This window comes from Onychomys torridus, chromosome 13 (genome assembly GCF_903995425.1).
Source record: "Onychomys torridus chromosome 13, mOncTor1.1, whole genome shotgun sequence".
Classification (NCBI taxonomy): domain Eukaryota; kingdom Metazoa; phylum Chordata; class Mammalia; order Rodentia; family Cricetidae; genus Onychomys; species Onychomys torridus.
Genome location: NC_050455.1, coordinates 3172354 through 3186830, shown reverse-complemented (window position 1 = coordinate 3186830; position 14477 = coordinate 3172354). Strand labels below are relative to the sequence as shown.

The following is a 14477-nucleotide window of genomic DNA, read 5'->3' as shown; positions in this document are numbered from 1 at the left end:
TCTTTTTCATTTGACTCCAGCCGCTCTCCAAGCTGCCAAATCCAACACCAACACTGGCAACCTCTCCACATTCTTGGCCACACTGCAACAGGCTTTCGGAACAGCCTCATTCTTTCCTTTGTTTCAGTTTGGGTCCTGTGAGTTTCTGAATTATCTGCTTCTCCTCACCCACCCCACGTTGTTTAGGCCCTCAAACACTTTTACTCCCAAGGTGTATAAAACTAAGATAGACTGTGCACCACTTATGTCAGAAGGGTCTCAGACATCTGTATGTATGTAATGAGGCATCTCAGGGATGGGACTGGAGTCTAAACACAAATCCATACGTCATCTATATGGAACTCTCTGTGTAGACCAGATCTGCCTGCTTCTGCCTCCCAAGTGCTTAGATTAAAGGCATGTGCCCCTGTGTGCAGCCTTAAACAAAAATTTTAATTCACATCTATCTTGGCTGTGACCTGTTGCATGATGTCTGATGTAGAAATGTCTTCTTTTCTGACCCACAAGCTTCTGATTCAGGAACAGGTAGATAGCTCAGGGATAAAAGTGTTTGCCACACAGGACTGATAGGCAGAGTTCAATTCTTCCACGTAAGGGTGGAAGGAGAGGACTGGCTCTGCAAGCTGTCCTCTGACCTTTACATGCATGCCCTCGCATGCATGTGCTCCCTCGCATGCATGTGCTCCCTTGCTTGGCATGCTACCACACACACATGATAATAATAATTTTAAAAGTATATTTTCGAGTATTTTGGACTTTTTAATTTTCAGGTTAGAGCTGCTGAACCTGTAAGAACAAATGTTCAAGTGGTCAGGAAGCTTGTCCATCATGCTCTCCACTGTCTCCTGGCCCAAGCACAGTCCTACTCCACCGAGAATGCCAAACATGACTACGAAGGGAATATGAGTAACCCTAGAAATCCTAGTGTGAGTCCTAATCTGAACATGTCCCTGATGGGTGTTATCTTGAACCTTGCAACCCGGCCACCAGACACGTTATTACCATGAATCGGCCACTCTCTTCACCTCATGACAACACAACCCAGACAAGAAGTGATTAAAGTGCACAGAAACCCTTATCCCAGAAGTGATGTTTTCATTGCCCAGGATTTGGGAGTTCTTCCTTTCTTGTAGGAAATAGATTGGTACTTAATCAGTCAAAGCCATGAGGCCAACAATAGGTCCCATAATATACATCACAATCCACTTCTCTGGAACTGGACGTTGCAGAAGTTAAACCTCAGGACCTTCTAAGCCTTTCCAAGGAACCACTTTAGACATTTCCTTAGGAAAAAATGAACTACAGAATGTAGGCCAGTTTGAGGCAGTGCTGCATAAAACTTGGCTCCAGAGGGTTCTCAGCCCCAGCCATGCCATCTCTTGGCCCCCGGAGTGGCTGCCAGCTTTCCCAGGAGCATCCTTGTCATCCCAGATTGGGATCTTCTGGAGCATCAGTCACAGTTGTTGTGATGGAGGGTTTAGGGCAGCATCAATGCCTTGAGCTCATGGCCAGAGAAAAACCTCTGTTTCCACATCCCACTCCAGCCTCTCTTGTGCTAGCAAACCACACCAGGACAGGAAGCAGGAGGAGGAGGAAGAGGGAGACAGAGAGAGATGAAGAGGAAGGGAGAGGGGGAGAGTGAGGAGTGGCCCCCTCCGCCATCGCCAAGCCACTGAGAAAGTCATAGTTGCGTTCTATGGTTGAAGTGTTAACTGAACACAAATACGCATGTAAGTTTTGTACGTGTATAGACATCTTGGCAAGTTGGTCTCTTATTTGGTGATTTGATTCTATGAAGCAAAATTACAGAGTAGTTGAGTGACTCAAAGTAAAAATAAGAACAGTATAGCCTTGTACTTTAGAAGTCTGGAGTCAATTAATTTAATGAAAAACACAAATCCAAGCCTGCAGTCTCAAGAACAGCTTAGAAGTGTTTTTTAAATTCATTTTAAGGAAGTTTTTTTTTTTTTTTAAACATTTAAAGCAATAAAGGGCAAAGCCATAAGGACAGATTTTAGCAAAGATATTTGATATAGCATTTGGGTCAATGTTAATTTGATTTGAAATATAATGGATCATAAGGGGCCTGCAAGATGACTCATTGGCTAAAAGCACCTGCCATCAAGCCTGATGACCTGAGTTCAATCCCTGGAACCAGATATAAAAGCCAGATTCAGGCAGAGAGATGGCTTAGTCAATAATGGAAACTGTCACAGAGCCCAGTGGCCTGAGTTTGATCCCTGGTGCCCACAAAGTGGAAGGAGAAAACCCCCAAAGATTATCCTCTGACCCCACATGCACACCCCAGCACAAGTGTATGTGTGTGTGTATGTGAGTGTGTGTAGGCACACACATATGAGAATGTGTACACACACAGTTAAATAAGCAAATAAATAACAATAGGTACAAAAGTTATCTTTAAAAAGAAAAAGGCAAGCACAAGAGAAGGGCAGGGACAGGTGCTTTGTGGACTCAAACTCTTCCAGAATGTTCAAACTTGAGGTAACAAACTTCAGGATCAACCTGGACACCACCTCTGGGTGTTTCCTATGCAACTCAAACAACAGTTAGCAAGCATCAAAGGATTCTGGGAAGGTGGACACATACTCCCACCAAGAGAAAATACAAGAACAAAAACTCCAGCTTGAATGCCAAAGTCTATGCCATGCTCTGTCCTCACACTCTGAGCAGAACTAAGGAAGAAGGAGAGGAGGAGGTGTTGTGGAATGTTATTTTAAGATGAGTTACATCTGTTTATGCTGCAGAACATTTGTTTAATGATGCAAAGAAGTGTTGTATTCTTTTATGTTGCATTTGTTTAACTCTGTGAAGCTGTGTTTCTTTGCCTGTCTAAAATACCTGATTGGTCTAATAAAGAGCTGAACGGCCAATAGTAAGGCAGGAGAAAGGATGGGCGGGAATAAATGGGAGGTGAGATCAAGGAGCAAGAAAAGATCGGGGCAACTACCCAGCCACAAATCCAGACACAAAATAAGAAAGAGAGAAAAAGATATACAGAAATAGAGAAAGGTAAAAGCCCAGAGGCAAAAGATAGATGGGACAATTTAAGAAAAGCTGGCTAAAAACAAGCCAAGCTAAGGCTGGGCATTCATAAGAAAGAATAAGATTCCATGTGATTTATTTGGGAGGAGCTGGGCGGTGGGCCCCTCAAAGAGCAAAGAGCGAAAACAACCAACTACAAGGATGTAGTGAGAGCACAGGACTTATCTGCCTAGCTCTGCCTTGTGAGCCTCAGAGGAACCACAGACAGAGCTGACAGCAAACATTCACAGCAGGGACCAGAGTCTGCTAGTGTTCCAATAGCTCTGACACTCAAAGTTTCGTGCAAGCCTTGTTATTTTTATACTTCCAGTATACGAGCAGAAGTCCAAACACACTGTCATAAAAATAAGCAACAGAAGATAAATTCTCATCATTGACGTATAGATTCTGATTCCAGTCATTAAAACAGGGAACTAGTAACACTATTGTTAGCATTCAGGAATACACTGGCTTGCTCTCAGGGACCTAGCAGGACACAGCAGCGGCAGCAGCCAAAGGGGCGGCTGAGAGAGCTGAAGGCTGAGAAAGGACAGCCATTGAAAGAGGTCCATGGGGAGAACAGGAAGGGTGTGGAACATGGCATGCAGATTTATAAGCAATCAGGACAAGAAGTGAGACCAGGATTATAGGCTCTGTAAGCTAGGAAGAGGAAGAGGGGCAGAGACAGCATGGAAGAATACCAACACCTGGGCAGGTAGGTCCCTCAGCACCAGAGGCTTTGCACATCAGTGTACACATGACCCTCACAACACTGTTACATGGTGGATCAAGTGTCTGTGAGGGAGTGTCCTGATTGCCTTAATTGCTGTATGAAGACCTACCCTAATGTGGGCTCTACCTTTTGGTAGCAGCCTAGATAGAAGGATGTGGGAAAGGGGAAGCTTTGATTTTTTTTCCTGGATTGGCCTTCATTCTCTCTGGAAAGTTCATCTACCTGGTTGCTACTACTACTGGTCCCTTCACTGATACAGGAAGCTGCTTCTTCATGCTTTCAGTGTGGACTAAGGGCCAGTGGCTCTCCAGGAATCCTCCAGGATCTCAGCACCAGATTGGGACCACTGGGACATCCAGCCTCATGATGCCCTGTCATCCCTGCTTCCTTCTGTCCACTGGGCGGGTTCCTGAACACCACTCTTGAGAGCCAGGACCTGAACCCAGTGAGCTGACTGCACAGCCAGCACCTGCCTACCAGAGAGAAGGAAGGCTAGAGTAAAGCCAGAGAAGGGCCTCAGAGGACAGAGAAAGGTTGCATCAGTATAGAAGGCGGGGCAGGCTATGCTGCTCCACCAGAGAGCTAGGGCCTGTGCTTCCTCAGGAGTCTAACCTGGGAGACTGCTGACCAGCATTCTGTTTCACCCACTTACCTTGGCATATAGGGAAGGAGTAGGAGCCTGAGCGGCAGGAGGCACACCGGGGACCCTCAACCCCAGGGCGGCACAGACATCTGCCATGGTCGTCACATATTTCTGGAAGAACACCTTCTAAGTTACAGTCACACCCTGCAAAGGAAGACACTGTCAGAGAGGCCACTGTGTCCGAGTGGACTTCCTGCTTCCCCCGACCTGTTTGGCCTGTGGGCAAGCCCATGGTGTTTCTTCTTAATTAGTGACTGTTGTGGAAGGGCTCAGCCTATTCCGGGTGGAGCCACTCCAAGAAGGTAGTCCTGGAGTGTGTAAGAAAGCAGGCTGAGCAAGCCGAGGAGCAAGCCAGTCAGAAGCACCCCCCTATGACCTCTGTATCAGCTCCTGCCTCCAGGTTCCTGCCCTGACTTCCCTCGGTGCTGGACTGTACCTGGATGTGTGATATAAAAGGAACCCTCTCCTCCCCACATTGCTTATGGTCATGGGTTTTATCGAAGTGATAGAGACCCTAGAATAAGACAGCTCTACACCATTACTCCAGCCTCTTATGTGGCTATGGGGGTTTGGATGCAGTTCCACATATCTTTGAGGAAGACACTTTACTGACAGTCTAGCTCCTTCTATTTTTTAAGATAAAGAAGCGGGCTGGAGAGATGGCTCAGAGGTTAAGAGCACTGACTGCTCTTCCAGAGGTCCTGAGTTCAATTCCCAGCAACCACATGGTGGCTCACAACCATCTGTAATGAGATCTGGTGCCCTCTTCTGGCCTGCAAACATACATGCATACAGAACATTGTATAATAAATAAATAAATAAATAAATAAATAAATAAATAAATAAATAAATAAATAAATAAATGATGAAGAAGCAACATAAATTCAGTCCTAGAGTATGTCAAATTTGGCCTTTAGGGTTTCTGTGGGATTGTCTCACACAATCTGCCAGGTGCACAGCCTTCCAGCAACCAGGTTGCTGCCAATACACCAATTAAATACATATCCACCTCAGGACCTTTGTTTAGACCATAAAATAATATCCTATGTCTGGTACATCCCTCCTTATGTCCTGGCACAACAGCTTTTCATCTTATTCATGTCTATGCACACATCTGCTCCTCAGAAGGCCTCCAGGTCACGGACTTGTCTGTATGAATAAGCTCCGTCCCCTCTGCTCTGCTCTGTCTGTATAAATAGGCTCCGTCCCCTCCGCTCTGCTCTGTCTGTATGAATACGCTCTGTCCCCTCCACTCTGCTCTGTCTGTATGAATAGGCTCCATCCCCTCCACTCTGCTCTGTCTGTCCCCTCTGCTCTTATTATTCTCTATCCAAGCTGAGTTTGTCTCCCACTCAGCTTTGAAAGCACTCATTGGGTGATCACAGAATGAACAGCACTTTGCCCTACAGCTTCTGAGCCAAGGTCGCCACAGGCCTCATACTTTCTGCTCTCACCCTATAGACATCTTGAGAACACCACAGAGAAACACAGCCAGGCCTCCTCCAGGATGAGGGTCACATGGAGAGATGCCAGCTACCCACGCAGACCCCCAGCAAGCACAGCAGAGCTGCTCGCAGTCTTTAGACTTGAAGGAAATATCTTCTGTTGTTAAACTACTATGTTTGGAGTAATGTTTCATTACGTGGAAAGAGAGGAGGGAAAACCTGTTAGCTTGGACCCTAGCACCATCTACACAGTACTTCTCAGTAAATAGTATTTCTCAAAAACAAGCTTCTTGTTCGACCCCATTATGAATGTATGAATAGCCAAGTTAAACAAGAACCCTGTAAGATGTATTTATAGAAAGGACACATGGGGCACAGAGTATGTCAGGAGTTGCATCTATCCAGGTCCTCCTGCAGCTCACCTGCTGGGCAGGGTGGCTCAGCCAGGCCATGGAGTCCTATGACATTATTGCCAACCAGCCCATAGTCGTCAACAATGGGTCAGGGGTGAGCAAGTTGGTTTTGCAGGAGATCACATTTCTAAGTACTGTTTCCCACACTGTGTCAGCCAGCCTAAACACATGTGGGTTATGGCTGGAGCCCTGGGGATGATCCTCTTCACTGGACTGAATGCAAAGGAGCACAGTGGATTACTGGCCATGTGCTGGCCATTGCATGCCATGACATATCTCACTATCTGTGGCTGCTGCTATGCAAGGAAGGGGATGACTTCCACACCTCAGCTGAGTTTGAGGTTGCCCAGATCATCAAAGAGCAAGCCTACTACCTGTCCATCAATTCACAAAAGGATGGGGCTCTAGAGCAATAGTTCTCAACCTTCCTAATGCTGCAACCCTTTAATACAGTTCCTCACTTTGTGATGACCCCAACCATAAACTTATCTTTGTTGCTACTTCATAACTAATTTTGCTACCATTATGAATCATAATGTAAATATCTGTGTTTTCCAATGGTCTTCAGCAGCCCCTGTGAAAGAGTCCTTCAGCCCCCCTGCAATGGAGTCATGACCCACAGGCTGAGAACCACTGCTTTAGAGACAGGAAAGGTGTAATATATCCACTTGCAGCACACTTGATGTGGGGCCTGCACACTTCCAGGTCCCTGAACTGCTGTTCCAGCCAGACATGATGGGGGGTGAGAGTAAGAGTCTCTGTGAAGTGCTGGCCTTTGCCATCCACAAGTCCAACATGGACTTGCACCAGATATTGTCCTCCAATGCCATGCTTCCAGGGTACTCAACATGTAAAGGCTTTGGAGACTGCTACTAAGTGAAGTAAAGTTTTCCCCAAAGGACTTTATAACCAAGATCTCAGCTCCTGAGGAATGGCTGTACTCCATCCACATGGATTGGTGGCTTCATCCTCACCTCACTGGATACCTTTAAGATATGGGTACCCAAAAATGAATATGAAGATGGCTCCCATGTGATTCATCAAAAAACCTTCTAACGCCCAAGGAGAGTAAATGTATTGGGAGATGGGGAGGAAAGGGGAGCCAAAGCCCTTGACCCCGTTTGGTTGGGGTTCATGCTTTAGGCTTAGGGTCCCCTGCATGCTCTGAACCTAGAGAGGCCCGATCCCCTCAACCACACACAGAGTAATGTTTAGCTGCATGGCTGGCAGTCCCAAGCTGGAACATAGGACTTGAAGGACCCACAATGAGTTGGTGTGGGCAACCCTCTCAATGGGCCACTTTGGCCTGTGATTCCTTGCTCCAGTCTTGAACTGCCAAACCAGACACTCACAGGTCCCATTTGCTTTGACAGGTTTCCCCTGGGGCTAGAGTCCCTGGATCTCTGCATTGGACTGAACAAGGGGCATCCGGGAGCTCTCTTGGGGGCAGAGAGGCATGTAGGTGTGTTTCATGCTCCCTCCTCTTCCTGTCCCAACAGGGCTGCCTGGACACTGGTATACCCAGTGATATGAATTCACAACATGCCCCCATGGTTAGGCATGCTCTAGAAAGGACTGGCTAGGAAACAGTCCTCCACCCCAAGGAGGGAATGCAGCCAAAGGTCTGAGTCCCAGATCCATGGGCAGCCTGAGCTCGTGGTTTGCCAAACAGTTAGCATTCAGGCATCTGCACCGGCCTGCCCTTAGGGTCCTGACAGGATGCGCCTCAGCTGCAGCCACTAAGAGCACCATGCACGTTCGCTGCTTTCCCTTATAAAGATGGGCCTTGTACACCTCCCTCTCTTTCTTCGCTCTTGACCCCAGCGACTGTCTCTGCTCCCTTCTCTGCCCTTCCCCCAATAAACCTCCCATGTGAGCCCTGTAGTGTGATGTGATTCCTTCCTGCCACTTTTAAAGAACAATACCCACTCCCTTTCAAAGCACTACACTGATTTGCTACTCCCACCTCTCCCTCAGTGCCCTGGACAGGAAGGGGTTAATGGTCTTTATTTGCTGAGGGAAAGCCACTTAATCAGGACTCAGACCCAAAGGGTAGGCATATCCTCACCTCCCTCAAGAAAGGTCTTCACAAGGCCAGGACCCCACCTCCCTCTCCAGATCTGAATAGCAAATTAACACAGTGCCTGAAAAATGGTTCTTTTTATAAATCATTATAGTAATAATTATGGACAGAAAAATGAAAGAAAAGCACTCAGAAATGCTAACTTGCATTAGCGTTTCATGGGCCAGGAAGACAGAGGCAGTACATGTGCCTAAGTCTGCCTGATTTAAAAACAAACACATTGATTTTATTATGCTAAGAATGCAAACTGAAAATGATTTTGAAAGCAAGTTTCAAGGTCTAGTCTACATTAAGGTATATACTCAAACCAATTGCACATAGCAAACATTTGCTGCCTGGAGGGAGACTCGAGTGTTGGAAACATTCTGCACAAGGGTTAAGACTAGACAATAATTTACAAAATTCCTAACTCCGTCCTCTTCCCCTTTGTCCTAAACCCTTACCTTTCAGATAAAAAGCTGATAACAAATTTGTAGAGTCATTTTCCTAATGTTATACTTAAGACTAAGACATTACTGGAGGAAACCAGAACATTACGGTATTTGCATGACAGTTGTTTAATTTGACAAGAACTTTGGGAGTGGAGGGGTTCAGAACATTCCATCTTATATGGTCGGTGCTTGTATTGGCAGGCTCTGTATGATTGAAACCATTCAGGAAAACAATTGTGTCTGTGGTGAATATGTCCAGACTTAATTTTACCACTATTTCCTAAATGATATAGTGTAACTGATATGAATTCACAACATGCCCCACGGTTGGGCATGCCTGGCGGACCTAGACACTTCTGCCTAGTTATTTCTGGTTCAAAATAGCCATTTCCAGGGCAAAACATCTCACTTGACTAGGACTCCGTGGTTTTGCATGGTTGTGTAAAGCGCGCGCAGCCATGTGATCTATGCACATGCCTGGAGTAGCCACGTGAGTTCCTGTACGGGACCCACCCTTTATAAGCCAGCACCATTTTACACAGGTCTCACCTTTTCCTCTTGACCATGTGTGTTTCCCACAGGCCTGTTCACATCGGTCTCCTTCTCTTCTATCTTAATAAAAACTCTTCTGTGGACTTGTCGTGTTTGGGAATGTTTCCTCGCAGGGTAAGAGCTCCAAAGAACTAACATTCTAATAACTAACAGTAACAACTTAAACAGCTTTTGTATTAGATAATTTTCAGTAATGTGGAGTGATTTAAAGTACATGAATGGATGTGTATAGGTTACACAGATGTGTATAGGTTTGTTAGGGTCGGCGTACAAAACAGAGAGCTTCACTCCGATATCAGGTCACAAATGAAGCTTTATTTTTTTAGGCACGAGCTCGTGGGACACCAGCACGAGGAGTAGCTGGTGACCCCGAGTTTAAGGCTCACAGGCCTTTTATGAGGCAGTTCTACCAGGGCAGGGGAGTGGGGTCACCCAGAGTGTAGACACCTCGACGCCAGATGTCTCCATGGTCTTTTCTGAGTCTGGGTAGGTAAACGAATTCCAAGCTTATCTAGCAAAGGGTTATTTGGCAAGCATTCTTCTTAAGCAATTTATCTTGCAAATACAACCCCAGGGGTTATTTGGCAAGCATTCTTCCCAAGCAATTTATCTTGCAAGCACAACCCCAGGGGTTAATTGGCAAGCATCCTGTTAGCACAGCATGGTGGGCTAACTTTTCTGATATGGGGTGTGGGGGCAGAGTGTAGTATTTCCCACTGAATCTGCAATTAGCAGAGCTAGTGTGTGTGGGGGTGTCTTGTTTCCCTTACAATGGCCTTTCAGGTTACAATACACCAATGTGTATGATAGGAAATCACAACATGTCCACACGGCTGGGCTTTTCCGGCAGACCGCCTAGTTATTTCTGGTTCAAAATAGCCATTTCTAGGTCAGAACATCTCACGTGACTAGGACTCCATGGCTTTACATGGTTGCATAAAGCGCACGAGGCCATGTAATCTACACGCATGGCGTGGAGTAGCCACATGCGGTCCTGTACACATGCGCAGCTCACTCTTTAAAAAGCCAGCGCCATGTTGCACAGGTCTCTCTCTTCTCTGTCTCCTCTCTTCTCTTCTCTCTCCTCTCTCTCTTCCTCTTTTCTCCTCTCCTCACTCACGTGTGCTTCACACAGGCCTGTCACCTCTATCCTCTATCCTCTATTAATAAACAGCTCTTCTGTGGATTTGTCGTGTTCGGGACGTGTTCCTCGAGGGTTAAGAGCGCCAAAATAACTAACATTGGTGCTGTGAGGGAACGGGTGCTTCCGGGCACTCTGCACCTGGAAACCCGGGAACCGGGGACGGAAACTGCGCTGCACAAGCCGGGAACTCTGCTCCTTTCGCGACAGATCACTCTCCACTTGCCTGGCCGCACAAATCCGCATGCAACACCGCTACTGATTGGTGAGTTTCCCCCTTTTCGGCTGCCGTTAACAGTTTCCTGAATCCATGAGAATGACCGTTGAGCCTTGCTGGTTATTCTTGAGACCGGGGACCCCCCGCCACGGTCTTCACTGGCTACGGTCGGCCCCCATCGCAGGCCCAGATTTCCAGCCACCTCCCACGTCTGCAGCTTGAGATATTTTTCCATGATGGGACCACCACCGTCAGGTGCGTCCTGGGGCTGTGTGAAGCCGGCATGTTCTTCACGCCCGACGGGGCGGCTGGGCATTGAGGGCTCCCAGGGAGTCCTTGCTTCACATAGTGGGGAGTCCTTGCTTCACATAGTGGGGCCCCCGCTTATCAGCTGACGAGCTGATAAGGCGGCTTGTGCCCGAGATCCATCTGGCCTCCAGGAGGTCTTGGCTCCGGATCACGTTTATTTTTTAAATTTTTTATTCTTCTGCCTCTCCACTGCAGACATGGGAAATAAGGCTTCCAACCAGAGCAGTCCTTCTTCTCCCTTAGGCTGTCTTCTTGCTTAAAGATTCCTAAGCTTTTCTGTCTCTGTACTGAGAGATGGCCCAAGTATGCTTTAGAAAATAACAAAAAATCCCAATCTTTTACGGGAGTTATCTAATTCTGGCCAGCGAACAGGCAAATGGAAAGAGTTGCTCTTTATCTTAGCTTTCTCTCTCTAAAAGCTCTAAAAAGGTAACCATGGCTTGTGATTCTTCCGCCAACCAGCACGCACCTCCAGCTGGCTGCCGCAGGTGGTGGCCAGCCATGAGAAGCGCGGCTTTCCACTATTGATACCGCCACGATTTTTCACAGTGAGTCTGCTGTTCTAATGGCTGAAATCTGAGCTATATGTTTGCGACGGACAATCCCGGGGGTTGTCCTTGGGCTGTGCTGGCAACGGCAGGCACATTTTTGCTCGGAGCAAAAATGGCAATCTGGGGTCTACTGGGTAGACCACTGCAGCACAGTCTCAGCCCTTCCTATCCCTTGACGAAGAGGATGGTGAACTTGAGCTGATTCTTAGATCTCTCTCCATTCATTGGGGACGTCCAAGATTGGAGTCTGATCCTGGTTTGTTACTTTAATTTTTTATTTTTCTCTCATGGGACAGAGGGCGGATACCACCCACTTACATTGGCAGATGTAACATTACATTGGCCACTTAACAGCTTTGCGATACTGGAAAACCTGACCGCATAACAGTGTGGCAGGTACTTCAGCCAGCGAATGGGAAAATAAGAGTTGCTTCATCTCCAAGCTTTCTGCTAAAGCTCTAAACCCTTTCCTTTCCCACTAAGGGCGTCTGCCATGTGTAACCTTTTCTGTCTGACTTCCGTGCCGGCGGTGGGCGGGCTCAAATGCGCAGGCTTGGGCAGTTTCTAAGACTTGCCCTAATTCACCTTAACCCCACTCACTCATTCTCAAACTACCTTGAGAACCACAGACGGCTCTAAAAGCAGCGCAGATCTAAACAATTAAGTTTACAATAAATCGGGATGGCTCCTAAGCCAGAAAAATCAGGTTATAGCCTCAGGCAAGTCTTCCAAAGGATCGGTTTACAGCCTGCTTACTGGCAGATCTTCCAAAAGCTGTCCTTAAGCCACCAATTGCCAGAAAAAATTCAGGACACAGAGTAAAATCCATCTCTTGTTCCTGGCTAAAAGTTAAGTATCTGGAGAGCAAGGCTCCTGACCCCATGGGCAAAAGAGTCATCTGTGGCGTTTGAGGTGTGCCAGGAAAGAGATAGAAGCCTGAAAACAAAATTGCCAAATGCTGGCACTCGCTGACTCCCAAAAGCTGTTGGGTCCCTGTTTTAAATGAAAAAGGCCATGGGCTAGTGAATGCCCTGCCCATCAACAGCCTTGTCCTTGTGCTGCCTAGAAAGACAACCAGTCAGCTGACTGCCCCCAGGCGCCAAGACACATGGATACATCAAGCTAAGACCTCCAGCAAACAGGCTTGGCTACAGACACAGCAGGGAACCCAGAACTTCTGGACACCAGAGCCATTGACTCAGTCCTGGGAGTTTTAGGATGTCACTCCTCCTTTCTATTGTCGGGAACAGAGGACAGCCTTACTTACCTCACCAGATTTAATTGTACTTTCAGAGTTACTTAATGAGAAAGATTTACAGCTAAGATAAGAGCTCATTGTCTCATTTCAAAGTTACCGCCTGTGTTTCTCATGTGCATACAGACAGGGCCATGATCTTTGCCTTGTCCCCAATTCAAAAAAATAAGTTCTCTTCCACTCTCAAGCTCCAGAGGACACCAGGATCCACTGCCTTGTCACCAATTCCAGAGGAATAAGGTCTCACCCCTTTCCCAACTAGGGCCACATAGAGCCGGAGGCAAAAGGGACCATCAAAATATCCAGGCGGTAAGGATATAACAGTTTGTCACTGTTCAATACTCAGCAACTGATCACCTGTGTATCCCAAATGATAAACTAACAAAACAAACAGGTGCCTTAAACAAACTGCCTTAAATAAGACTTGTCTCAGGCAAAAATCAAGCAGAGTACTAAAACATCACAGCCACCTTTTTAACATGTCTCCATCCAGACAGGCCAGATCTACCTCAGATAAATGTCAACTTCAAAAACAAAATAATAATGAGTCTTTTCTCTAAGCTTTTTATGTCACCAGTATCTTGTCAGACAGAAGGTTCCCAGCCACACCATGCTGCAGGACAAGGCATGACAGAACTTCATCCCAGGACGAGCCACACCATGGAGGATGGACACAGCTGCAGGACTTCATCCCAGGACTTCAGGAGCCAGCTTCCCATCCCTTCAGGGACCAATCAACGTCCACCATTCAGCCTGAAGCAGTCTTTGAGGGAAACGGCGCCCCATACCCATCTATCCACATTTTTTTCTTTTTTTTAAGAACATATGAGTCGGGAATGATAGGAAATCACAACATGTCCACACAGTTGGGCTTTCCCGGCAGACCGCCTAGTTATTTCTGGTTCAAAATAGCCATTTCCAGGTCAGAACATCTGAAAGTGTCGAGTGACTAGGACTCTGTGGCTTTACATGGTTGCATAAAGCGCACACGGCCATGTAATCTACACGCATGTATGGAGTAGCCACGTGCGGTCCTGTACGCATGCTCGGCTCACTCTTTAAAAAGCCGGCGCCATGTTGCACAGGTCTCTCTCCTCCTCTTCTCTCCTCTCCTCTCCTCACTCACGTGTGTGCTTTACACAGGCCTGTCACCTCTATCCTCTATTAATAAACAGCTCTTCTGTGGATTTGTCGTGTTTGGGACGTGTTCCTCACGGGGTAAGAGCACCAAATAACTAACAGTGTATAAGTTGCATGGATGTGTATAGGTTGCATGAATGCTATACTATTTACACAGGGGGCTGGGCATCTACAGATTTGAGTACCTGAGACGGTGGGTTTCTGAAACTCATTCCCTGCAGACACTGAATGGCCGCTTTGGCACATGGATCATTTTGAGCCAAAGGCACCAGACAAATAGTTCCAGAAAGGACCTAAAGCAGGCCAGACAACGCCCCATGAGGAAGTGCCCCTTCAGAACCAAGAAAAAAACATTCTCAGTACCAGAAACCGGAACTGAATGAAACCAATCTGTACAAACAAATCTGCGGGAGCAATTCCTGCCTTCCTTTATTTCTCCAGTGTGGTGATCCAGAAGAATATGTTATAAGAAGTCCAGCTGTGTACTAAAGCTATACCTTGACCAGGCCAAGGTCAGTCAAG

General features: G+C 46.8%; 1 protein-coding gene across 1 annotated transcript in view; it reads right to left on the bottom strand.

Moving 5' to 3' along the window:
- The window catches only part of Lama3 (laminin subunit alpha 3), a 252313-nt gene that overhangs the window by 147037 nt on the left and 90799 nt on the right, over positions 1–14477 (bottom strand). Inside the window, 1 exon segment of the mRNA XM_036204961.1 lies at positions 4428–4562. Within this exon segment, the coding sequence (XP_036060854.1) occupies positions 4428–4562 (135 nt within the window).